General features: G+C 38.2%; 2 protein-coding genes across 3 annotated transcripts in view; one reads left to right on the plus strand and one right to left on the minus strand.

The window, feature by feature from the left end:
* Nucleotides 1-19146, plus strand: part of ITGA4 (integrin subunit alpha 4) — a 131322-nt gene extending 112176 nt beyond the window's left edge. For both annotated transcript variants that reach the window (XM_053665220.1, XM_037130049.2), the window contains exons 18-28: nucleotides 4671-4821; nucleotides 6279-6374; nucleotides 7043-7122; nucleotides 7500-7589; nucleotides 9429-9519; nucleotides 10736-10843; nucleotides 11645-11770; nucleotides 12444-12563; nucleotides 14742-14840; nucleotides 15223-15342; nucleotides 15899-19146. In XM_053665220.1, the coding sequence (XP_053521195.1) occupies nucleotides 4671-4821; nucleotides 6279-6374; nucleotides 7043-7122; nucleotides 7500-7589; nucleotides 9429-9519; nucleotides 10736-10843; nucleotides 11645-11770; nucleotides 12444-12563; nucleotides 14742-14840; nucleotides 15223-15342; nucleotides 15899-16015 (1198 nt within the window). In that variant the 3' untranslated portion in view covers nucleotides 16016-19146. The remainder of the gene's footprint in view (nucleotides 1-4670; nucleotides 4822-6278; nucleotides 6375-7042; nucleotides 7123-7499; nucleotides 7590-9428; nucleotides 9520-10735; nucleotides 10844-11644; nucleotides 11771-12443; nucleotides 12564-14741; nucleotides 14841-15222; nucleotides 15343-15898) is intronic.
* The window catches only part of CERKL (ceramide kinase like), a 100122-nt gene continuing 92256 nt past the window's right edge, over nucleotides 18096-25961 (minus strand). Inside the window, exons 12-13 of the mRNA XM_037130050.2 lie at nucleotides 21798-21976; nucleotides 18096-18177 (exon numbers count right to left, since the gene is read on the minus strand). Of these exons, the coding sequence (XP_036985945.2) occupies nucleotides 18096-18177; nucleotides 21798-21976 (261 nt within the window). The remainder of the gene's footprint in view (nucleotides 18178-21797; nucleotides 21977-25961) is intronic.

Below are 25961 nucleotides of genomic sequence, written 5' to 3' on the forward strand. Positions count from 1 at the left end.
AAAACTGTAGCGAAATATGCAGGTTATACTTATTTCAGTTGCTTTATTAACTCTGTGTTTTGTGCACTCACAACTATAAACGTAGTTCTGCCTAGTCTGTGCACCTCACTGATGGCACAGAGGTTGGGGAAGATGAATTATAGGTCTTATACCCTAAAACATGCTATTTTCCACTTCAACCTTCTGATCCATGTTCTGTTATAACCTTCTAGACTTCAGCGAGTTTGCCTTTGTTCAATAAAACCTTCTTAAATGTCAGGTAACTGATGTATTCTGATAGACAAGAATTTTCCAGTATTTTTCCTCCTGAAGTGGCAAAACAATAAATAAATGATCTGGGCTTGCAGACCACTTGCTGCAGGCTACATTTTTTCAAATAAGTGACTCATGTATCTTGACACGGGTACATATAAGCTTACATTATATTTTAATTCTGGCATCTTTTTAAAAAGTTAGCTGTGAAGCACTGATTCATGTTATCAAAGCAACGTGCATTTCTTATACTGAGACTTGGGGATCATTTCTTGCAAAATAAAGCAGTATCATTCATTCAAGAAAGACATAGAACCATGGTGCAAAAATGCATCATTTTTCTATTTTTTCCTCTTTCACTTATTAAGTTATGATTCTGTATGTACCCAGTACCTCAAGTTGTCTAAATTACGTGGATTCCAGGCTGCTTTGTAAATTTCAAGTCTGCCTTGTGCAGGCAGTAATGAAGAATGAACTGTGGTTGCTGGGGAAAGCGCTGGTCCAGCCTTGTCCCACTTCCAGATGTGCACCTGGTCCTTTATTATGTCTCCCACAGAAAGCTGGTGGGTATCTTTCTGGTGGCACCCCATTAATGAATCAAGACAGAGTAAGATGTATGCATTTTTAAAAAGAGAATTGTAATTACGATTATGTGGCAAAGTAGGTTAAAAATGGAAAATAAACCAGGAGCCTAGCTGCTAAAATGTGAACATTGTGTTTCACTTTAATTTGCTGTTGTCTTGGAACCTGGCTGTTTATGCGATGCTTACACCTTCTGTTGCTTGTCTAAGTGCCAACTTCTTTCCCAAAGGTGTTCAGTGACTAATGCTTTGGTTACAAGCCAGAATATTTTATAAATGTCTATTTCTAGGCAGCTCTTCTACAAGTCTTAATTAAGCTTTAATGTCAAGCTGAAGTTTACTTTCAGAACCTCCTAGGCTCCTTTCGTTGTAACATGATTATGGAACAGTAGGGGGAACACAGGACGGCTGTGTTCCTGCACATTTCTTTTCTGCGTCTCACATGGTGCCACCGAGCAGGTGCGTACTTATGTGACAGAGCTGTACAACACAGGAATGAGTACATCACAGCCTTTCCCTAAAGCTGAATCAGAATTTTCCACCCCGAAATGATGGCCATGGTTGAGTGACCGCTTTGTTAGTTATTACTTATCCTTCCTGAAACAGCCGACTCCTCAGGGATCAGACGCTAGAGAGGCTGCGTACGGACACGTTCTTCATTCCTTTCTCCTCGATGTCTCAGGCACCAAGCAAGGGATTGTGAGGACAGGAGAACCATTTCCTGTAATTCTGTATCCTAAGCTGTTTGAAGTGAGCCTCTATTGTCAGAATAATGCAGAGTAGACTTTAAATAGAGTCATGTTATTTTGTACGCTTATTTTGAAACTGATTAGACTTATTCATCAGATTGCTCTATGGCAGAAACTGGTGAACTTTGTCCATAAAGGAACAAATAGTAAATATTTCAGGCTTTGTAGGGCAGCCATCTCTCTCAGCTACTCAGCTCTCTGGTGTCCAGGTGTAAAAGCAGACACAGATGAAGGAGCATGGCTGTGTTCCATTAAACCTTTATTTACAAAACCAGGCAGATATCTGAAGTGGGCCTTCAGGCAGCAGTATTTGAATCCCCTACCCTGTGATGTGCTTGCTTGTTATATGACAATTCTGCCATACTTCTTTATTTTTGGTTATTTAAATATAGTTCTTCATATCAATACTGTTATTTAAATAAAGTTTGTTAGTAAAATTTAAGCCGGTTGCTGAAATGAGCCAAAATGTAGAGATTTTACAGAATTCATCCTGGGTTAAAAAACCATAAGGATCTGCTCATAGGCAGTTCCAACACAATGACATTTACTTGTATTGACAATGGCTGGACTTTTCCCAGACAGACCTCGTATGTATTTCTGTACACTAACTGTGTTGGTAGGGTGTGAGAAAACAGGACCCAGTATCTTTTTCCCCAGGAGAACTAGTGATAAGAAAAACCATGCAATGTGAAAATGATGCAGCACAGGTGGGGCGGGGTGCCCTGTGTACTTAGGGTGAGAGAGAAGCTATGCCTCACACTTCTAGGGAGGTACTAAGTGAAGGGCGTTAGCAGTGAGTATTAGAGAAATCCTGGGACTTGGAGAGGTTAGCCAGTTGCATGAAGAGGGAAGATGTGAAAAGGAGAGGGATAGCTTGAAGTAGGATACAAAGCATCATGGTGTGTTTAGGTGACTCCGTAGGGAAGTTTGGCTAAACCAAAGAGACAAGTTAGGAGGTGGGAAGCTAGGCAGGGGCGAGCCCCTGAAGGCCTCACAGGCCGCGCTGATGAACCGGAAGTCCGCTGTGAATGCACGGGAGGGTATTAAGCAGGCATGTAATGGCATCATGTCTGCTCTCTAGAAAGGGACCTGTTCTGTTGTGTGAGACTGAATTGGAGAAGGAGGACTTGAGAAATCAATCAGGGGTGTAATTCAAGTTGACGAATATGATTCAACTGTGAAATTTTCAGGCCATTTTTTAAATTTGATTTTTCAGTCCCAACTGACATGGGTATTACATTATATTCACTTCAGGTGTGCAGTATAGTGGTTCTACCGTCATAATCTACAAAGCAGTTTCCTCTGAACTTTCCTTTAAAAAACAATGGAATCAGACCTTTATTATTAAAATTTTTAATCTATATTCAGCCAACCTAACTCAGCAGGATAATAGAAAAGGATAAGGCAACACGTGTACCAGTGCTGGTCCCCGGCCAAAATGACACTGCCCAGGGTTCCCAGAGCCTCCTTTTGTAACTGCTTTCCTTGGATTTACAATATTTGTTTACATGTTTAAAAGCTTTACTATGTAAGCTCTACAAAGGTGGTGTTTAAGGAATAAAATCTTTTTTGTGTGTGTCAGGGAGTCACGATCATAGTACCTGGTTTATTATACAGGACTTGTCAGTTACATTCAGTTTGTAACTCGTGAATCTTCAAGTAATGCTTGGAAACAAAATTTGAAACTAAACAAATTTTGAAACTTGCTCTTAAGTTCTGTCCTTAAATACCCTTGTCTTACATTGTTTCACAGTTAACTATTAAGTGCCTGCTATGTGATATTCAACTCTAATCTTGTGTATGGATGCAGGTTAGAATGGTACAATGTAAACATGATTAGAGAAACTTCCTAAGGTGCTAGGTGCATGTTTTGTTTACCTTTCATCTCCTATTTTTCTTTGGGTCACATCCTTTTCTGCGTGACCTACTTTTAAAAAATTCTCGGATATCTGAGAACCAGCTGTCTTTGAGGAGGGCTTACAGAATCATGCTGCAACAAAAGTTTTCTTTAGCATTCAGCTCTGTAACTCTCCCGTTGACCGAGAGAATGGGCTGTGTAGGTGAGGAGATTTGCATTTGCTTTGAGTCTTCAGAACATTCTAGTTGTGAGGGACCTTGAATAAGTTTTGTAAGCCTCAGGTTCCTCATATATAAATGTGTTGTTCTGAGGGTTCCATGGAATGACATGACCCGAATCTTCACTGAATAGTAGTTATTACTACAGATGAGGTGACTGAGGCTTAAATATGTTAAGTAAGCCCACCACCCAGGAGAACCGGGGCCAGAGCCAGAACCTGATACGACACGTACGACACGTACGTGTAGATTTGCAGCAGTCTTCTCTCTCCAGCTCCCATCACGGTGAAGCGTTTCTTCAGTCTGTTAATTTGGTCTCATCACTGACAGAGGTGACCAGCCTGTCCTAAGAAATGAATTCTGTACTAAAAGATTTTAGTTGGGTTCACTTGCTGGGGATAGCCACATTCACTTCCATCCAAACATCTACTTGGTGGAAAAACTTTTGTTCTCTTTTTCTTCCAGTTCCCCCCACTATTCCCCTATGGTGTGGGCAGCAGGTAGTTCAATGTCTATTCAGAAATAAAGAAAAAGAAAGAAAGGGGGAAGAGTTGTTAGGATCATGTATAAAGGATGCATGGACAAATCAAAGGGGTAGGATCAAGGGTGGGAAGTGGGGGTGGCTGGGGGTGGGGGAGTGATGGGGAGAAAATGGAGACAACTGTATCTGAGCAACAATAAAATAATGAAAAATTAAAAAATAATTTTAAATAAAAATATTACAAAATAATGAGGAAAATGTTAAAATTATAGAAGCAAGAAGCAGAAAAGTATAACAGAAAGCAGACCAGTTTAATTATAACTAATTAAAAATCTTGGGTTAATAGCCGACCAAATTTATCTGAAATACGGGACATAGAGCTCTTTTAAAAATAGATTGGCATCTTCTTTCACGTCATCCTTTCCCTCTGTTTGTTTTTTCAAATTAACATTTTAATGTTTGAGATAAATAAATGAAGAGAGAGGATATTTGTTTCCAAATTAAGAGCTAAGTAATATTACTTAATTTTAGGCCGCATGAGAATAAAACCTACCTCGCCGTTGGAAGCATGAAGACGTTAACGCTGAATGTGTCCCTGTTTAACGCTGGAGACGATGCGTATGAAACGACCCTGCATGTTAAACTGCCCACTGGGCTTTACTTCATTAAGATTTTAGATCTGGTAAATATTGAAAACCACGCAGCATGATGCTACATAATGTTTTATTTAATTTTTTTAAAATGTAAATGGTATAACTCATTTCATCAATTTGAGGTCTAAATATCTGAGGTTTCTTTAGACTTACCTCTTGGGCTTCCAGTGATTTTAAGACTCCTTCCATGCACCTGACTGAAGTGACAAGTTCCTAGAGATCTGACCGAGATCAAAAGAGTCAGCTTCCCACTTATAAGGAATAATTGTCTTGTTATTCATGCAAGCTGCTTGGGTTCCATTGCTTTTCTCACTGGTACATCTTTCTGGTGCTTGACGCAGCTCCTCTTGGTCAGGTCCCTGCACGAGCAGTGTCGGTTCTCCCTGTTGGGCTCCCGGAGTTCCTGGAGTTACCAACTCCGCATTTGAAGTTCATGAAACCAGTCCTGTTCTCAAAGGCCCTCCAGCATGCTAGAACCAGCAATCCACACATCCAAAATGCTGGTGCCAACCAGGTTGTAGTCAAGTTTCTCCTGCCCTGGAAGCGTTTGAAGCACCTGGAGACCTTTTCTTACCACTGTGCCTCCCTCATGAGCACTTAAATTCACCAGCAGGGTAGTGATAAGGTTGGATTTCAAAGGCAAAAGCCTCAATTGCTTTCTCCTTTGATGCTTCTCTGTTTCTTAGCAAATTTACCCAGGTCTCATCCAGAGGCAATTTCCTCAGATGAAGGGAGGGCCTTTGACCTCTCACACAAATCTAGTACCACCGTTCTCTAGCAGGGGTATCCAACCTTTTAGTGTCTCTGGGCCACACATTAAATATACAAATACTAATGAAAACTGATGAGCAAAAAAAGGTTTTAAGTGAATTTATAATTTTGTGTTGGGCCATATTAATAGTCATCCTGGGCTTCATGTGGCCCATAGGCCATGGGTTGGACACCCCTGTAAGTATGAAAAGCTTATATGAAATAGTAAGAGGAAAAACTCAAATATTCAAGGAAATACGTGTCTATACAAATACACAATGAGCTGTTTATTTCCCTGAAATATTTGAATACGTGTATATGTAGCTATTGTGATTCCAGTTATTGCAATGACATACCTTAAACACATTCTCACATCGCACACAGAAGGGGGATGTGAAACATAGATGTTACGAATTCCTTGCCTCATGATTTTGCAAGGAACCGGGCCTCAAATTAAATGGGGAATACGCAAACATGGACAAAAGGCACAAGCCCAGAAATTATTCTGTGGAGAACTTAAATGAATATTAGAATATGCCTATATACTTATATACATACCCATATCATTCATTTATATTTCTGTTTACTCCAAAAATAGTTGTCTAGGAAAGTAAATTCTTCAGGGATGATGTTTTGTTCTGTTTTTTTCAAAAGCCATCCTTAAATATGGGTCACAAACTTCTTGTTTCCTTTTCTACCTAAACCTTTTTGCTTGTTTATTTTTAAAATGCTTTAGGAAGAGCAGCAGATACACTGTGAAGTAACAGACAGTTCTGGCGCAGTAAAACTGGACTGCAGTGTTGGCTATATATATGTAGATCGTCTCTCAAGGGTGAGCATGTAGCATTTATAATTTTTGTTTGCTAGCATGAATATAAAATTCTTCTATTTTTCCCTTGTTTACTCTGCACACAAATACATAATTCATTATTATTATGTTTTGCTTAGAGTAAATAGCTAAGTGATAAAATAAAACCCAAGCCAACTGGGCTCGAGATCTTTGAGATTGTATTTATATTCTTGGCAATGTTCACTGTAAAAGGGGGGGCCGCGTGTTTATGTCAAGATGGGCACGTGAATGTGTCAATCAGAATTCTGCTCTCACCCTTCCCCAACACTCCCCTCACCCCAACCACCCCACCCCAGGTGGTCCTATCTGCCAGGCATGTTACCTCTGCTATACAAAAAGGTGTTTCTGGCAAGAGTCCTCACTCAAGTTGTTAAAGCATCTCTAATTTTGTCAGTCTGGACCTGCCTGTCTCCATTCAGAGGAGGCTTTGTCTCTGCGTGTCACTTGTGGAAATGCTGGTGCTTTACAATTGCCACAAACCCAACAGCTTCCCTGTAGCTCGCTGCCCGAGTGAGGGGTAGCTTATGTCACAGAACATAGTTTCAAATCTGCATTCCTCAGGGTATAAACTATTAAAAAATTAAAATTCAGATGATAAAAAATGCATTTTAAATTATTTTTTAAATGAGCTTTTTTTCTGTGTTTCACAGGTAAATGTTACCTTTCTCCTGGATGCCAGCTCCCTCAGCAGAGCGGAGGAGGACCTCAACATCACAGTGCACGCCACCTGGTACATTTCACTGTGGGAAAAATCATGTACTAGAGGAAACAGACCCCCGACTTTTTGGAGGGGAACTTAGCAGAACCATGGAGTTGTGTTCCATTGTTTTCATGAGAAAGCTTCTCTTACATGATCTAACAAAGAAAAAAAAGCCCTTTAACCAGCATAGAGGAAAGTAACAGTGTAAATAACAATAGTAAATTTCTGCCAACCCTATCATAAAAATTTTTTGCTGTCATAGCCAGTTTTATCCCTATGCCCTGAAAAGCATTAGTTGAACCAGCCTCTGAGTATATCAGGTATATGTGGTATATAATTAGTTCTCTCTAAAGATGACTTTTGTGCCTGATGGGTTCTGACAGGGGGTTTTCTCTTTACTTCTGTAGTGAAAACGAAGGGCAAATGGGCCATCAGAAAGGTAACAAAGTGACTTTGGCAGTACCCCTGAGGTATGACGTCATGCTAAATGCTCACGGGTAAGTAGATTTTGATGCCTCCTCTAAAGCTGAGGGCTGATTATATAAATCCATTGCTTTGTACATTGTTAGTCAAAGCCATATTTTTTTCAAAAAATGTTTTCAGGATTCTGCACTGTTTCGCTCTCTTAACAAAGACCTCAGCATTGTGGTCCCTTGCCCAGCTGTTCACTATTCTAATCCACCCTGTAATGGTCACGGAGACCATGTCAAACTAGTGCCCACCTGGAGGAGATGTAGTCTGGGAAGGGCCTGATGACCCTGCAGTGGGCCGCAGGCCGGGACCCCGGGAGTTGGGCAGTGCACAGTGTGCTTGGTCCGACTCAATGGTTGTTGCCAAGGTGAAGTTTAAAGAATTACGAGCTTGACCAAATCACTGCACTCTAGGACCTGTGTCTGCCTGTGTGGCGGAAGGACTCAGCCGTGTGAGAGCTGGCTGCAGGGCATCCCTTTCCCGCTCTTTGTACCTGTGAATTACAGTTTCTCACCCCCAGCCCAAGAGCCAGTATTTGCTGATTTCCTCAACATTTAGGAATTGTTCATGAGGTTTCTGACTCTGATTCAGGGAGCACATTTACGGAGGAAGAGTGAAAAAAGTATTAAGAAAACCTGTAATGATTTTATTGGAAATTATTTAGGCTATTGATCTTTGTTGAAAAACACATTTTTAAAGCAATTGAAGATAAATACAGAATAGACAGATGAGCTTTTCTTATATCTCTAAGTATAAACCATCCCCAATCATTTTCAACCATCCATAAAGATGGCATATAGTTATATAAAAATAAAATATCAGTGTCTGAAGCTAGTGGCATTGAATATCAAATTTGAGAATTAGCAAGCTAGGGATAAAGGCAGTCATTCAAGAGTGATGAGGACCTAATAAAAAGTCAGTGGGAAGCAAAGAAAACTAATTGCATGTTTTCTGGTTCTAAATGTGATCCTCCTTGATTTTCTTATAATGATTATCCTCCCTTTTTTTTTTCATTATCCACATCTTAATGTTTTGAGCAAGGACTGGTCTACAATGATTAAGCTACATTTGAATATTCTAATTTCCTTCCTGTGTCATGGGTTACCTAATTTGTATTACCTCATATCAGCTGCCAAATATGAGCAACTGGTGAAGTCAGGGTTTTCCCAGAAAAGTACTTCTTGAAGTTCACTACTGACTATACATATGTATGATTACAGGTGAGAGAGTAACAACTGTGTACTTGAACAAAAACTTCACCATACTTCCTGGTGTTTGAACTGTTCCCAGGTCTGGGGGTCATTACAGTAGCAGCAGGAATTAGCAGATGGGAAGAGATAACTCAAAAATAAGTAAGGTAGATTGAAGTGTAGAGAGGGATATTGGAGTCCTAGAAAAAGCTAAGAATTGATCTTGTATTTGCCAGATTTACATAAATCAGTAGAATGAACCAGGCAGTGTTGGGGAGGCAAACAAAGGCTATTGGTGGGAAGAGATACTGTCACTCAAGTCAGAGTACATGGTTTTCTGATTTCATTACATTTTTACTAAAATTATTATCTTACCAGAAACCAGAAGAATGTGATTATGCTTAAGGGGGCACCTACAGTCTGAATTATAGCACATTTAAGAGGTACTTAAGAGAGATGCTATAATCCAGACTGTAGAGAAAGACTGCTTATCCCACCTCATCAAACAGGACTGTTAGCCAAGTTCAAGCAAGCTGTACAAATTTAGGGGGCAGCATGACTTACAAATTCAGGCATCCTTGCACTTAGCACAACCTGGCACCTGGCATGTAAATGAATGAATGAGATCGTAAGGCTGAAAAAAGACTGACTTTAATTTGACTTTGTTTCTATCAGGTTCGTAAACCCGACTTCATTTGTATATGGATCAAATGAGGACTCGGAGCCTGAAACGTGCATGGCAGAGAAAGTGAACTTCACCTTCCACGTAAGCAACCTCTGTGAAATGGTCCTGTCAGAACCTGGCTGGACTCTAGAAAGCTTTATTAATTTGTGATCAGTAGTTAAGTATTTTCTGAGTTACAGTGGCGTGACTGGGACTGGACGTCCTTTCAGTCCTTTCAGATTTGGTGGGTCTGTTCAAGTGTGAGTGTGTTCTTGGAGGTCTGGACATGACCAGGCAGACAAGCATGGAAAATATTGTCGGGTAGAATGACTGTTCGCAGGCCTCAGGAAGACCTTGTCTGAAAGTCTGGGCACTGCTGGTCACCCTTGCGGACACTGCCTTTCCAATGCCCTGTGTGTGCATGGCCAGGCAATCATCACCTGCCCCAGAGCTAGGAACACCCTTTCTTCTTCTTTATCTTGTGCATTCAGAAGGCCATTGCAAGTCCGTGAGTCATGCTGTTTCATTCAGGGGTTGTGGCACATTGCTTTTCTAATTCATTGTATTGGTTTTATCGTGAAGCTCTCAGGAGGCAATGTTGTGACTCACTTTCCTTTTACGGGGTTTTGCAGGCCCCAAATTTACCAGTAATATGGCCTATCATTCCCTTTTGCATTACTTTTTAAAAACCTGTCATATTTTTTAAAACCCAGTCAATTCAACCTTTCTGATTTTCTGAGTGTATCAACACTGTAATTACCTTGAGTTAAAATACATTTGATATCCCCTCTGCACAGAGTGATTTTTTGAAAATATCATAGGGTTTAGAATTAGGAGACCTGGATTTTGGTCCCAGTTCTTGTCACTTTTTAACGTTCATCTTGGGCATATTGACTAACACCTCAGCATTTTCTTGAGCTGGCAAATAATTAAATGTCACCTCACCTCATGGGATAGTTATGAGGACTGACTGATCATGGCTTTTGTAGATATGTAATGTGTTATACAAATACACATTGTTGCTGTCTCTTTCTTTAGACTATTTCTACAATAAAACACCGGCCTGGACATTCTGGTCTAATTAATATAAAAGGGAGAGAGTTGGGAATAAGGACTAAAGGTCATAATTATTAGCAATCTTTTTAAACTTCTCACCGTAAATATTGCATCTCCCTTCTCTGTGTAGCTGCCGACAACAAACCTCCAGCACCATAAATGTGGCATGAAATGGATGGGTTCACCTAAAAGCTCATCAGTATCTGTACTCGCACTTATGAAAACATTTTAAAGTTGTTTAATTTTTTTTCCTTCTTATCAGGTTGTCAACAGTGGCCATAGCATGGCTCCAAACATTAGTATGGAAATAACAGTGCCAAATTCTTTTACCCCCCAAACTGATAAGTTGTTCAACATTTTGGATGTCCAGGTAAAAAGGTGTTCCTTTCTTTATTGCAAGTAATACTGGTAAAATGGAGATTCCTATAAATTTATTTCAGTCACACTTACTCTAAGCTACGAATTCACTCTGCATGCATTGGGTACACTCTGAGCAGGATACACTGCTTCAGAACTGTAGGGTTACAATGGAGCCTCTGCATTTGACTTATACAATAATAGAATTATGCTCTGCTATCTTAAGTACATTTTCTTTGTGATATGGACCTCTGGAAGTTAATTGAATTGATAGAAATCTCCATAAAACTTGAGACCACTATTGGGAAAAAATAGTATTTCAGCCTTTTTCAAAGAAAGAATATTCAAGTCACTACTTAAGAATAAGTATTGCTTTTACTCTCCCAGTTTCCAGACAAGCAATCAATAAAATAAACCTAAGTGGGTTTGAGATTTAATTTTTAAAAATCTTACTTGAATTCTAAATTTAGATGGTAGGACATGATGTTATATTGTTTTGTGCCTAAAGCCCAAGAAATGTTGAATTCCATGTTGGTGTTCGAATGTTCATTTTTCACGTTGCCCTAATTTCCATAAGGTGTAAAGGTCATTTAATTAGCTTAGGACCTATAGCCAACCCTCTAAAATTTTGCTGGGTTTTTGCTGCAGAGATTTTATCTCTCTCAAATAAATCTGTTGAAAATATTTTTGCACTTTTAGAAGTAACGATATATTTTAGAAAAGGTAAGCAAGCAGTTAGAAGTTTTAAAACCATGTAGCTTTTGCAGTTCTTTCCAGTGTTGAGTTACAATATTTTTCTTGCTGTCTTGAACAGACTACTACAGGGGAATGCCATTTTGAAAATTATCAAAGAAAGTGTACATCAGATCAGGAGAAAGGTGCAATGAGGACCCTAACAGATATATTTACATTCTTGTCAAAGACTGATAAGAGGTTATTGGTAAGTTTTGTATTTTCCTGATAGTTTCTGCTTGTCAATGTACAGAACTGAAACACTTAAAACCAAGCATCCATGGGTTTGAGCTGTCAGGCGAGTATAGGAGAGAAACAAGTTCAGGTCATATTCTTGCCCATGAGGAAGAGACATGATTAGAAATTGATATAGACCCAGGTTAAATGTATACATTTTCATTATTTATCTAGCAAATGCCCATTTTTTGCCACCCATTCTTCCAGCCTGAGCAGACTTTGTGAACTGAGATTAATTTTGACTATTTTAGTGAATTTATGAAAATAAAATTTAAAAAAACTGAGAAAGCAATGTTACCCTTCAAACTATCCGGGTTTTACAGTGATCATAAAACCTCTAACTTAGCAAGATTCTGATTAGGAGTCTTTCTTTTAAGTCTATCCCAGAAGGCTAAGTTCCAAAAATAATGAAAACACATGCTCTAGTTCAAATTCTTTTTTTCGTAATTTATAAAACAAGCCATTTCTGAGTAAAGAATTTTTAAATGCCACCAACAAAAGCAAAACTTTAATTCCATGTTTATAGCAAGTTAATTTTTATAAATGCCACTAAGAAGAACAGACTTTTTTTCCATGTAAAATATTTTAGCCATCATTTTGTAAAATGTTAAAATTTTAGTGTAGCTTTTTGTGTTCTTTTCAAGTTCTGCATGGAACAGGATCCACATTGTTTAAATTTCTTCTGCAATTTTGGGAGGATGGAAAGTGGAAAAGAAGCCAGCGTTCACATTCAGTTGGAAGGTCGGCCGGCCCTCTTAGAAATGGTGAGTGTAACACACGGCGCCAACTTTGTACGGAGGTGCCCATGGACACGGCAGACTATGTAACGAGGAGGGTGTGTAAGGAGACCTTCTACAGATTACAAAGGTATCAGTAAACATAAAATTTAGAGTGAAACTTTAAAAACGGTTTCCACTTTAGCTGAATGCATTGTCTCCATGGCATGGTTTTAGTAATTAAACAGGTAATTGAGACTGTAAGATAGACTATGGAATAATTAAGAGTTTTACTTTGGAAAGCATGTTCAACTACTTATGGATCTTGACCCCAAATCAAAGAAATTGGCTACCTTAACATTTTGTATAACCTTGAAGTTCTTTCCAAACTATTTAAAATTATGCTTAAAAATCTAATATTTAATAAAGCTATGAAGTATTTCATAAAATCAAGTTAAAGCAGCAAAATGTATTAAGAATAAAACACAAATACACAATAACAAAAAACACTTAAGAAAATTAACTTTGAAAGGTTGAATTAAAAAAATAAATACACCTTGGACTTCTTCCTAGATAGGAATATATTATACATATTTTTGAGAAGTAGTTTAAGGTAAAAATGGTTTTATTTGCAGTTCTGTTCTTCAGCTTCCTTAATAGGGGTGATAGCTCTTTTGTAGGAGTGTTGTAGATTACATGTGATGATTTTGAGTTTTTATGCGGCACTCAGTACAGGCACCCCTTGTTTATTGCACTTTGCAGGTACTCTCCTTTTAGAGACTGGGGGTTTTCGCAACCTTGTCAAGCAAAGTCTAGCAGCACCATTCTTCCAATAGGTGCAGATGATGTTTAGCATTTTTTAGCAATAAACTATTTTTAAGGAAGGTCTATACATTGTTTTTAGACATAATACTATTGAATACTTAATGGACTACAATATAGTGTACATGTAACTTTTACATGCATCAGGAAACCAAAAAATTCATGGGACTCATTTTACTGCAATATTTGCTTTATCGCATTGGGTCTGGAATCAGACCCACGCTACCTCCTGTGCGAGGTCTGCCTGTACTAGTGTATGGCACATAATAAGCCAAAGGAAGGGGCCATTATTCTGTTTTGTTAAGAGACATATTTGAAATTACCACAGAGTGGTCAAGAGGAAGATGCACCAGGCAGCAAAATAAAAGATGCCTGTTTTAGTTTAAATGGTGCTGAAAACTATTCTTGGGGTCAACAAGTTCCTCAGACTTTTGCAGTTTGCCTTCTCATGCTCTAGAGGTACACGTTTTTCAACAGAAGACACCACTAGCATTTTAGCCCAGATAATTCTTTGTTGTCATGGGCTGTCCTGTACATTGTCCCCTATTTGGCAGCTTTGCTGACCTCTAGGCACTAGATGCTGGTAGCAACACCTCCCAGGTCCTGAAAGTCAAAAATGTCTCCAGACGCTACTGACTGTCCTCGAGGGGATGAAATCACCCTGTTGGAAACCACTGCTCTGCATTCTCTCCAAGACACTGAGTAAACTTTACATAGTAGTTTTAATTTCTGAGGACCATAGACCTCTTTAAGAATCCACCTCAAGAATATAGTCTCATGTACCCCAATAAATGCACATATTTTAAAAAGCTCGATTTTTGCATATAGTTTCAAAAGTCCTTAGCATCTGTGGGGCCCGTCCATAGATTCTGGATTATCAAGTCTCTTAGATAGTAAAGTTCTGAGTTCATTGACTCTCTTTATATTTCAGTCCTGTAACTATTTGTACTAGGTTTTTCCATTTCAATATTAAGTAGACTATAGGTATTTTGATCTGAGCAACCAGATGACACTACTACTTAGAAAGAAGCCCAAATAAAATGAGTTTTAGGAGAGGTTTATCAGTTGCAAAAAGTCATACTAGGATATAAATAATTCAATACCCAGGGGAAAATACACTGGTAAGTAGCAATAATTAAATCGTTACCTGTGAAGTAGTCATGTTTAATAAAAGGATTTCAACAAAACGATGCCACAAATTCATACAAAGACCAGGTATTAAGAACCAAAGGACACATTGTATTGCAATTAGTTAAAAATGGTGAAATATATTGGGGAAGGTAAATTGTGAAAATTTCCAAACAGTAGGTAAGGATCATTACAAAATAGTTATGTTAATACATGTCTTCATTTAAAAAAACAAAAACTGAATCCAGCTACAGTGGTGTTTCTTTTATTAAACAGGATGAGACTTCAGCACTCAAGTTTGAAATAAGAGCAAAAGCTTTTCCAGAGCCAAATCCAAAAGTTACTGAACTACACAAGAATGAGAATGTTGCACGTGTAAGATTACCTTTTTAAACTGAAAACATTAAGATTGTAGGGAAGATAGTATGGCTGGGGTGTTCAGTCAGGAAAACAGATTTTGACTAGATCGTGGAGGGGTTAAAATACGTAGAATTAGTATTTTCCACGGCTGGAAGGAGGGGATGACAGGCAGCAATTTTAGGAGGTAAATGTGGTAGGATGGATGATTGGAGGGAAAAGTCCATTATGCCTAGTGTCTCTGCTAAACAGTTGCTGTTGTTTCCCATGGTTACGTCAAACCAGCAAGAGAACAGGATGGGCTGTTCTAAATACTATTGGGGATTGGTGCAGGGGGGTGCTTCAAAAGAAATAGAGGATCACAAGTTTTACATGTTGCTATTTTGGTTAATTTATGTAGGTTCTGTTGGAAGGATTACATCATCAAAGACCCAAACGTCATTTCACTATAGTGACTATTTCAATTAGCTTGCTACTTGGACTTATTCTACTTTTATTGATTTCATATGTTATGTGGAAGGTAAGCCTTGCTTTAATAATTACCAGTGTTAAACCACTCAAAATGCCATCCTTGATTTCCTCAAAGTCAACAACCCCACGTGAATACGCAGTACTGATCACATCTTATTTCTCCTCACTTCAGTACCAAAGTCCTTCTAGAAAAGCATGCCTTCTTAAAGTTAACTCACTTTCAAAGCATTTGAGAAACACTGCGCATTATGTCAAATGTCAATTTTAGAGGAATCACATGTATCATTAAGTCCTGCAGTAATTAAAAAAACAAAACACTGTTGAACCCAGTATTTTCCAAACAAGTTTTACTGACTCTGGGACACAGTTTAAGAAACACAGCAGGTCCTAAAATGATGTCATTTCATTCGATTTTATTTTGTCCTACTGTTAGGAACTTAACTCTTGTTTATATCAATTAGCCTATGACAAACCTGGTTTTTAAATACACAAGTGCTATGATTGTAAGTGAAATGACTGGCAATGTTAAATAAGGATTTACTAGCATTGACTGTTTAGATAAGTGTAATGGCTACAAACTAGTGATTATGCAATGGGTTTTTCAGGTTGGCTTCTTTAAAAGAGAGTACAAATCCATCCTACAAGAAGAAAACAGAAGACACAGTTGGAATTACATTAACAGTAAAAGCAATGATGGTGGTGAGGATGATGAGGATGATTAAAGACTTCTTTCAAATTGGAGAATAAGACTCAGGTAAAATAAAGACATTTAAGACATTGTTTACAAGAAAACATGAACTTTGCTCAGTGTTCTTTCAAGCACTTCTTTTACTCATGACCTTGTGACATACTATGTCTTAAGGCAAATGAAAAACCCAAGAAATGATATTCTATCAGCTCTTAAATGGACAGCAAAAACACTAAAACATTCAATTTGTTCAAGATAATCCTTTGAAGATATCTGGAAATGAAAGTACATCTGAATTAAATCACATTGAGGACATAAACATGACTGGAGAAATCTTGGACTTGAAATATTCCTTTAAAGGAGTAGGTAATAATTCATGGCTAATAGATCTTTGGGGCTTGTTTGAAATATGTTCTTTAAAAATAGAATTTTTCAAAGAGCTCTTTCCAACTTTCCCAATGAATAAGAGAACCACTGTCATTTAAACGCAAATTTCACCTTTAAGACCTTTGTTGTAGCACATTTCCCATGAGCTTTGATTCCCAGCCACTCAGCACTCTGATTGTTCTGGGCCTGAAGGGCCAGCTTGAGACTGAACTTTTATACACTGGTTTGAGCTGAACTGGGTGACTTTTGGATAATTATGCAGTTATGGATGATTACTGTTTATACAGCTATGGATTTCTTTCTTCTTTCTGTATATACCTAACTTTAAAAGACTATGTTTATACAGGCACAAATTCACACATCCTCCTGTAACAATTTTTCCAAGGGCACCCGGAGTAAATTAAAAATCCATCATTAGTCAAATTTGTTTATAAAAACAGCAGTACTTAAGAATTCTAATTTATATTCTAAAAGAGATGGTGATGGGTGATGGTTGCACTTTAGATGATATTTGAAGTATAAATACACTGATATGTAAAATATGAAAACTATACCTCACACATTTTTTTAAACCAAAGCTCTGCAGAAACAAATAGTAAGGGGAAATATTTCATATAGATACTCTCTAGAATACTAACTGATGTTATTCTTTATTCAAGTGTAAGTAAACATGTATTTCTATCAGTTGTGTGTAACAACATTCTCTTCTACATGGAATTGGGAATAAAATTCAGAAATTTAATACAGGTTTAGTTTGTATCCAGCGACTATAAAAGTAACATAAAATTTCCATGACATGTGTTTTAGTGATAAATGAACTATTTAAAATAATTTCTCTTTAAAGTCATTTACATTTACAAATATAATCTTTCTGTAATATTTATTCATGTGTATGAACTAGATGTTGAGTGTAGAATATAATTTCATCTGAACTGGGCTGAAGCTTCCTATAATTATATGTATACAAAGTTTGAAAATCTGTTATAGGGTGAGGTCAAATAGGTAAATGAGAGAGGCCTTTACTATTATGAGAAATATTTCTTTATATGACGTCCCTGCCAACAGCTGTCTTCCTCAGACTGCCTAATCCCTATAAGTGTCCATCGCCAGTCTGCGATTGGCGGTCAGAGACTTGTAAAGGCGGTTGACGGGAAAGCCCAGTCATCGCAACAGGTGTGAAACCTCCTGAAGTCTGTGTGCCCACAGAACTGAGTCACAGGTATGGAAGACTTTAAAGCATACTTTTATCAGAAGCTACTGTTTTTTTCACTATAAAAAGCCAAGTAGTTCAGGAGGATGTCTAGACTTGATGGTAGAAAATCAAACCCAAATTTAGAATTTCATTGTCAAGGATAATACCTGAGGAAGTTTCAATTTGGTTCTCTTCTACTCAGGAATGACAGCCTTTCAGGTATCACCGAGACCACTGAAAACCCTGTGTTTTCACCACTGCCCAAAGACATTACTTCCAGGAGCATGAGAAACTGCCCAGTTAGATATTGCATCATTTTTTAACTTTAATATTACCTGTATTATGAATTTATAAAGAAAAATCGACTGGGTTGTCAACTTTCAGAGAATATTCACAAAATTGGTACCATAACAAGTTAAATTTGCTATTTTTGATGTTACTAAAAAGAACCCTTTCTTTTTTTTCCCTCTTAGGATAATCTGTTTAAAACATGACCATATTCCTTCATATTGAAATTCTAGTTCATACATTTCTGTTATAAACAATTACATGTTACTTTGGCATCATTCATTTCTTCCATGCTTTCTCCATAAAGATCGATAAGTCTTGGGTGCAATCTATAAAGAATAAAATATATGTACTTGATTATCAACCTCTCATTCTGTTATTTTTCACATATACACAATTGAGTACGGTGCATCATACCAAACACAAATCTAATGAGAGCCATCAAACATACACATACATTGCAAAACTACAATCTAGAAAAACTGGGGCAGGGTGTCAAATCAGCACAGAAACTACTATAAAGCCTTCTTAACTGATTTCCTTGACTAATAGTCTCCATTTTTTCTGTGAAAGCCGGTTAGCTGTGCTGACGGAAAGCTCACATCTATCTAGTGGACTACTCAGGGTGCCCTTGCCCACTACCCATCGAGTCATAAAGCTTACCAAGAATGATTTCGCATGTTCCAGAATCTTTCTATACCAACTGTGGTTGTTACTTAATAAAATGATATGTAAAGTAAAAGCAAACTGCGGAACATAAAACTGTTATAAAACTGTTATAGTATTAATTATTGGTGAAAGGACATTTTAAAAGACTGATTAAATTGTAACAATCTGCTACTCACATGGTGTCACAGCATTTAAACTTTCGACTCATGTTTTGAAATTCAAAATGGAAATTATAGACATTATCTTTATAGTTTATTAAAAATAATTCAAAAATGCCCATACATACTACCCAAAGCAATCTACGGATTCAGTGCAATTCCTATTAAAATACCAATGGCATTCACAGATCTAGAACAAACATCCCCAAAATGACCCCTCCCCCCCCACCAAGTAGCCTCAGCATTCTTGAGAAAGAAGACTAAAGTTGGAACATCTCAATACCTGATATCAAACTCTACTACTACAAGGCCACTATAATTAAAGCAGTCTGGTACTGGCATAATAACAGACAGCCCAGAAATAAACCCATGACTTTATGGTCAATCAGTATTTGACAAAGCAGGCAGCAGTATATAATGGACTAGACAATCTCTTCAATAAATGGTATAGGAAGAACTGGATTAGTACTTTAGACCACCAACTTACAGCAGAATAAACAAAATGGATAAGAGACTTAAATATAAATCGTAATACCCAAAAAATCCTAGAGGAAAAAACATAGGCAGTAAAATTTCAGATATTTCATGTAGCAATATTTTTGTCAGTATATTTTTTAGGGCAAGGGAAATAAAGGAAAAATAAACAAATGGTGCTCCATAAAATTAAAAAGCTTCTACATGGCTCAAGGAACCATCTTAAAATAAAAAGGGAACCCAATGTACGGGAGAACATATCTGCCAGCGAAACACCTTTAATTTCCAAAATACATAAAGAACTCATACAACTCAAAACCAGGAAGACAAACAATCCAATTAAAAAATGGGCAAAGGACCTGAACAGACACTTCTCCAAGGAGGACAGAGGGCCCAGAGACACATGAAAAAATGCTCAACATCACTAGCCATTAGAGAGATGCAAATTAAAACTACAATGAGACATCACCTCACACCTATCAGAATGGCTATCATTAATTAATCAACAAACAAAGTACTGGCAAGGTTGTGGAGAAAAGGGAACCCTAGTGAACTGTTGGTGGGAATTCAGACTGGTGCAGCCACCGTGGAAAACAGTATGGAGTTTCCAGTAGGGAAACCTGTGGATAGGTTTTCCTGTGGGGAACCAGGCCTGCATTGTACCTAGGCCGCTATGAGGCTTGCTTTTGCTAAAACCCCCTTACCCTGAATTGAGGCAAAAGGGCTTATTGCAACTTCCTAAAATCTGAGCTAAACCTTCCAAGTATGGAGTATTAACAGTCCAACCACTTTTCCCTTTACATTTGCAAATATCCTTCTTTGATGTGATTAGCAACATCCTCTCCTTTGTTGTTTGTAAAAGGTAACCACCTAATGTGAACCTGTGCATAGTAAATGAGGACTACCCTCCTTGTAATGTACCCAGGAAAATAATAAAAGCCTATCCAAGCAGGGGTTGGGGCCCTCTCTCTCTGACTTAGAGAGCGGCCATGCCATCCCTTTTTTTTCCACAGAATTCCTGTAATCTGTATTTGTTCATGAGCAGGCACAACATACATGGATCCTGCCAGCCAGGATCCACCACAGTTTCCTGAAAAAATTAAAATGGGAATTGCCTTTTGACCCAATAATTCCGCTTCTGGGAATATATCCTAAGGATCCCAAAACACTGATTTGAAAGAATATATGCACCCCTATATTTATAGCAGCATTATTTACTGTACAGTAGCCAATATTTGGAAACAGCCTAAGTGCCCATCAGTAGATGAGTGGATAAAAAAAGCTGTGGTACATTTACACAAAGAGATACTACACAGCTGTTAAAAACAAAAGGAATTCTTACCTATTGTGACAGCATGGACGGACCTGGAGACTATTACGGCTATAGTGAAATAAGCCAATCAGAGAAAGAATACCATATGGTCTCATTTATAAGTGGAATTTAATGAGCAAAATTAAAGGCATAGAAGGCATGGAAACATGGAATAGGCTGACAGCTGCCAGAGGGGATGTGGAAGGCAGGGACTGGTTGAAAGAAGGTGAAGGGATTAGTCAAAGAACAGATATGCATGGCCCACAGACATGGACAATGTTGTGGGGATGGACTGGGGAGGGGGGGTCAAAGGGGGAAAATCAGGGGACAACTGTATAGCATACATAAAATATTTAAAAATAGTTCAGAATGTCAGTGTAGAGACTTATAACCAAGGAAAATTCTTTGTCTATAATAATGGTGCATAAATATAAAGTCATTATTAAAATTGTACATTTACCTGTTTTTCATTCCCTGATTTGTTAATTTAAAAGAAATATACATCTAGGCCATCATAAACAAATCAACAAACAAGTGCTGGCGAGGTTGTGGAGAAAAGGGAACCCTAATACATTCTTGGTGAGAATGCAGACTGGTGCAGCCACTGTGGAAAACAGTGTGGGATTTCCTCAAGGAACTAAAAATGGATCTGCCTTTGGACCCGGTGATTCCACTGCTGGGATTATATCCTATAAACCCTGAAACACCAATCCAAAAGAACCTGTGCACCCCAATGTTCAAAGCAGTGCTACTTACAATAGCCAAGTGCTGAAACAACCTAAGTGCCCATCAGTAAATGAATGGATCAAAAAACTATGGTACATTTACACAATGGAACATAACACAGCAGAAAGAAAGAAGCTCCTATCCTTCACAACAGCATGAATGGAACTGGAGAGCATTATGCTGAGTGAAATATGCTGAGTTTCACCAGGTGGTGAAAGATGAATACCATATGATCTCACCTATAAGTGAAACCTAATCAGCAAAACAAACAAGTGAGCAAAATAGATCCATCGACCCGGAAGTAAGGAACATACTGATAGTGACCAGAGGGAAAGGAAAAGGGATAACGGGGGAAAGAAGGGGAAGGGTCTTCAAGGAACATGTATAAAGGACCCATGGACAAAGCCAAAGGGGGGCAGGATTGAGGGTGGGAGGTAGGGGGTGGATGGGGTTGGGGAGAGTGGTTAGGTAAATGAAGACAACTGTACTTTAACAATAAAAAAATAAATATATATGGAACTAGAATAAATAAAAATATATACGTCTCGCTTTGATTATACTATTTAGTGTCTCTGGTGGACATATAAAGCAGTGAAGTAACTGGACTTACTTAACATGAACCTCTGATGTGACTTCCATTAAATCACCGTCTACATTCCAAGGGAAACTGGTTTCTGGAGCAGTTTCATGCAGTTGATCTTCCTCCTCTGGATTGTGTGCACTGGTTTTATTCCTGGGGTAAACTTTTACTTCTTCAACAGTGTATGTCTCAATGAATGGAAAGTTGAACTAAATAAAAAAAATTCAAACAGTCATGATACTTTTATCCCTAACTGCTAATGCAACTTAAGAGAGTTCATGATGCTTTCTCTTGCAAGTAAATATGAACATGCCAGCTGATGTTTTTATAGCTTTGAAACTCTAATTATGACCAAGGATCCCCAATTTCTCTGAAGAAGGATCCCTCCTTCTAAATCTTTCCTACCTCACTTAGATCCGGCAGCCGTGCAAAGTTGTTTTACAACAAATAGTAAATGTCTATGAAGTCGTACATTGTAATGATATTGTGAATTTCCAATTAAAGATAATCTTTACTACTGGTCTGTTGATAGAAAGATTTACATAGTCCATTGACTTGATTGTTAAGTTGCCAACTAGTTTAGCTGATATAAAGCAAACTTCAGGGTAAGTTTCACACTTGGAATTTAATTAGGAAGAATGTGGGTCTCTGCTTCAGATTTCCCATCTCAGGTGTAAAGCTTTGAGACATGCGTCATACTGCACACTTGTAAAAATTTCTAACCATTCATTGTAAAATGAGTTTTAAAAGTCATTGATAACTGGCTAACAATATGGGTTAAACTGTGTCCCCCATAAAGATGTCTAGAATTCCTAAATCCTAGTGCATGTATCTTCTTCAGAAAAAGTCTCTGCAGATGAGGTCATCATGGTGGGCACTAATCCCATATGACTGGGGACCTTATAAGATAGGAGAAAGGCATGTGAAGGTAGACACACACAGGAAGAATGCCATGTGATAAGTAAGTCGGAAACCAGTGATGCACCTGCAAGCCAAGGAATGTCAAGAACTGATGGCCACCACCAGTTTTCAGGTTTATGCATGTATGTCACAAAATGAAACCCCAGCCACCTATCCACACAAATTTATTACCTATGAAGCCACAGACATTATTAACAAGATTTTTGGGAGCCAAGAGCTTGGTATCTGGTATGAGGGTGTGTTGGGGGCATGAGGAGAAGTATGTAGTTACAATTGTGATACATGTAAATGCTTTGATGGTGTATGAGAATTAAATGACAGAAAAGGACACGGAAAAGTGGCTAAGAATATAGGGCGAGCCTCCCATTTGAGCTCAGTCTTAAAGAACGAGTTAGCCTATAGAAGAAGGGAAGTTCTGGAGAGACAAACAGTAGTTGCAAAAATCCAGAGCTATGTCATGGTCAAGCAACTACCAAGAAGCAGTATACTATGAAATTGACTGCAATCTTGGTGTTTGGGCATTTAACTTGCAGAATAAATACCTGTACCACATTTTAAAAGACAGACTATTTTTAGTCTATCTTATGTGCACACAGCTGGAAGGCAGCCCTCTGCAAGCCAAGAAGAGAAGCCTCAGGAGAAACCACGCCTTCTAACACCTCCTGGGACTTCTCACATTCAGAACTGTAAAAAAAATAAATTTCTGTGTTTAAGCCACCCAGTCTGTAATATCTGTGTGGCGGCTCTAGCACTGTAATACAGGGACTAAAGCAGGAAATCTGGTTGAGGAGGAGAAGGGGCGAGGCTTCACCAGGCAAGGGCCAGAATACAAAGGCCATGCAATACATGTTGGGGACACCAGATGTTCTCCTGATAACAATGAGAAAGATACTAAGAACTGAGCAGAAGAGAAATCAGATGTGTTTTAGAAAAATCCCTTTAGAAGGAAGTATGGAAGACAAGACCACAGAAAAGGAAGACCAGAAGAAAGCTGTTGTAAGCAAGAAGGAATGAAGGTTTGAATCAAGGTGAGGGAGACATTTAAGTGGAGAACAAGTACACCTGCTTGGTGGATTGGTTGTGAGGAATGAGAGAAAGGAATCCAGGGTAGCTCCAGGATAGGTGGGGCAAGGCCATCGACCTTTGTAAGGAAACAAGGAAGGAGCGAGCAGCTTTGGGGAAAAAGAGGGTAAGGTCAGGTGCAGGTGTGCAGTACTTAAGATGCCTCTGAGCTGTGTAAGCTCAGCACACAGGAAAACACGGCGGTCCTGCAGGTCACAAGAGAAGACGATACTCAGTCCGAACAACAGGGGCCATGAGATCACCCAGGAGAAGGGATCATGAGAAGACAAGAAGGCTGCAAACAAATCCTGGGGGAAGTACTAAAAATTTAAGAATTTTAAACTCCTTGCCAAAAATAATAGTCAATGTGATCGTAGAAATGTATGGGCAGTAAAAACTTCAGATAGAGGACAGAGTCAAAAGAAACAGAAGGGTGGTTTTTACCTTCTATTGGTTGTACACAGAGATGGTAGGGGCAAGACGAGCTACACAAATGACGGTGTTCAGTGTGTCCTACGCCTGTTAACCTGTGGGACACAGTTCAACCTGGTACAGACGGTTCAGAGACCTGGACTGCTGCTCTCCTTAGGCTGAAGGGGTGCGCTTTCCTTCCTGGATACAGAACTCCTACTGTTTAGACAGTAGACTATACAATCTTACGTTTCCTGGTCTTTATGATAAAATTTATATGAATATATATTTTTGAAAATGTCATCACAAAAGTACTATGCACACGAATATGTGTGTATGTGTCCATAATTTTTTAACAAATGTATCAAATTAACATTGCTTGAAAGCAGTCACCTTGAAAATCTATCTATTCTTGATTAGGCAAAAGTATTTTATAATTTCTTCACAAAAAATTACAGAGCAATAGCATGAACTTCGCATCTTGCAAAGAGCCAGTCAGTCCACGGTAAGCCTAATGGAACACATGCTCACACAGAGGCAACAGTTTCTTGCAGTGAAGGCAGGACCTGACTGGTCACGCACATGGGAAAAATGGAACACACAGGTTGAATATATCGCATAACCATCTCATTTTTAAAAAGTTATCTTTCTATAGATAGAGGTTTATATTCACTATGTCTTTGTCTTTATTTTATCTAAGCATCTAAGTACTTTTAAATTCATATGGAACAAGGATGTCTATAAAATTGTCTTAAAAATTTCCCTTTAGGCAACTCCAAAAGAGACCTTCCATAAATTGTTTGTGCAATAGATGCCTGCCTGAAATAAATATAGTGCTGCTTACAGTATGTTAAGGTTAATATTTATTCACATTCTCATTTATTTAGTACAAAATTATTACAAAAATGGATACCAGATAATGGATACCAAATAATATACCCTACCATTTGGACTATGGCATTTTGACCACTTTTTATATTGTTTTCCTGTTTCTATGTTCTGACTTAGGGGGAAAAACAGTGAGCATGTTCTATTTTTTTTTTGTAGTAAAAGTCCAGTTTTATTTTTTCCCAATCCATTGGCAAACAATCCTCTTGTCAAATACAATAAAAACAAAACCAGTTATGTAATGTTTAGAAGTTTGGTAACATTGAAAAAGGCATACATTCCTTTAAAAATCAATAAATTGCTGTATTTCCCAAGACATACATAAAGTCACTACTTAGGTTCACAACCTACTTTATATTTGCTTTAGTTTACTCTGTCTCCTTAGAGATTTATGTTGAAGGAAAGTGGGACTATCTCTACTTTTTATGATGTGATTTTCTAAGCACTTCAGTGGGTTGCTCCAAACACATCACTCAAACGATGTCCTGGGTGGAAGAGAACTGAAACTTCACGAGGCCTGCCTAAAGGAAGTCGGAAATCGGAAAGGGGCAGAACCCGGAGCCTTGACTCTGCCACCAGCCATGCTTCCTCCCACGCACCCTCCCCAACTGCATCCTGGCACAATTTTATACCTTTAACGGACGTGAGACTTCAGGGTTTCACAACTATGCCTATGTGCTTCAAGATTCACAATTTCAGAAATTCACATTTCCAGAATTAGTTTCCTAATAGTTGGGTCAAAATATCTGTCAAAAGAATTTGGGTTGTAAGAGTCACTGCTTTTCTTTAAAACAAATCCCTTCCATGGAAAAACCATTTTGTCTGTCTTTCTGTTTGTTCATCTATCTATCTCTGTCTCTACAAACATCACCACACACATTAATTTTGAATAAGATAATGTCTGTATTAAAG

This window comes from Artibeus jamaicensis, unplaced genomic scaffold (assembly GCF_021234435.1).
Source record: "Artibeus jamaicensis isolate MK-2021 breed Jamaican fruit bat unplaced genomic scaffold, CSHL_Jam_final contig_391, whole genome shotgun sequence".
NCBI classification, from domain to species: domain Eukaryota; kingdom Metazoa; phylum Chordata; class Mammalia; order Chiroptera; family Phyllostomidae; genus Artibeus; species Artibeus jamaicensis.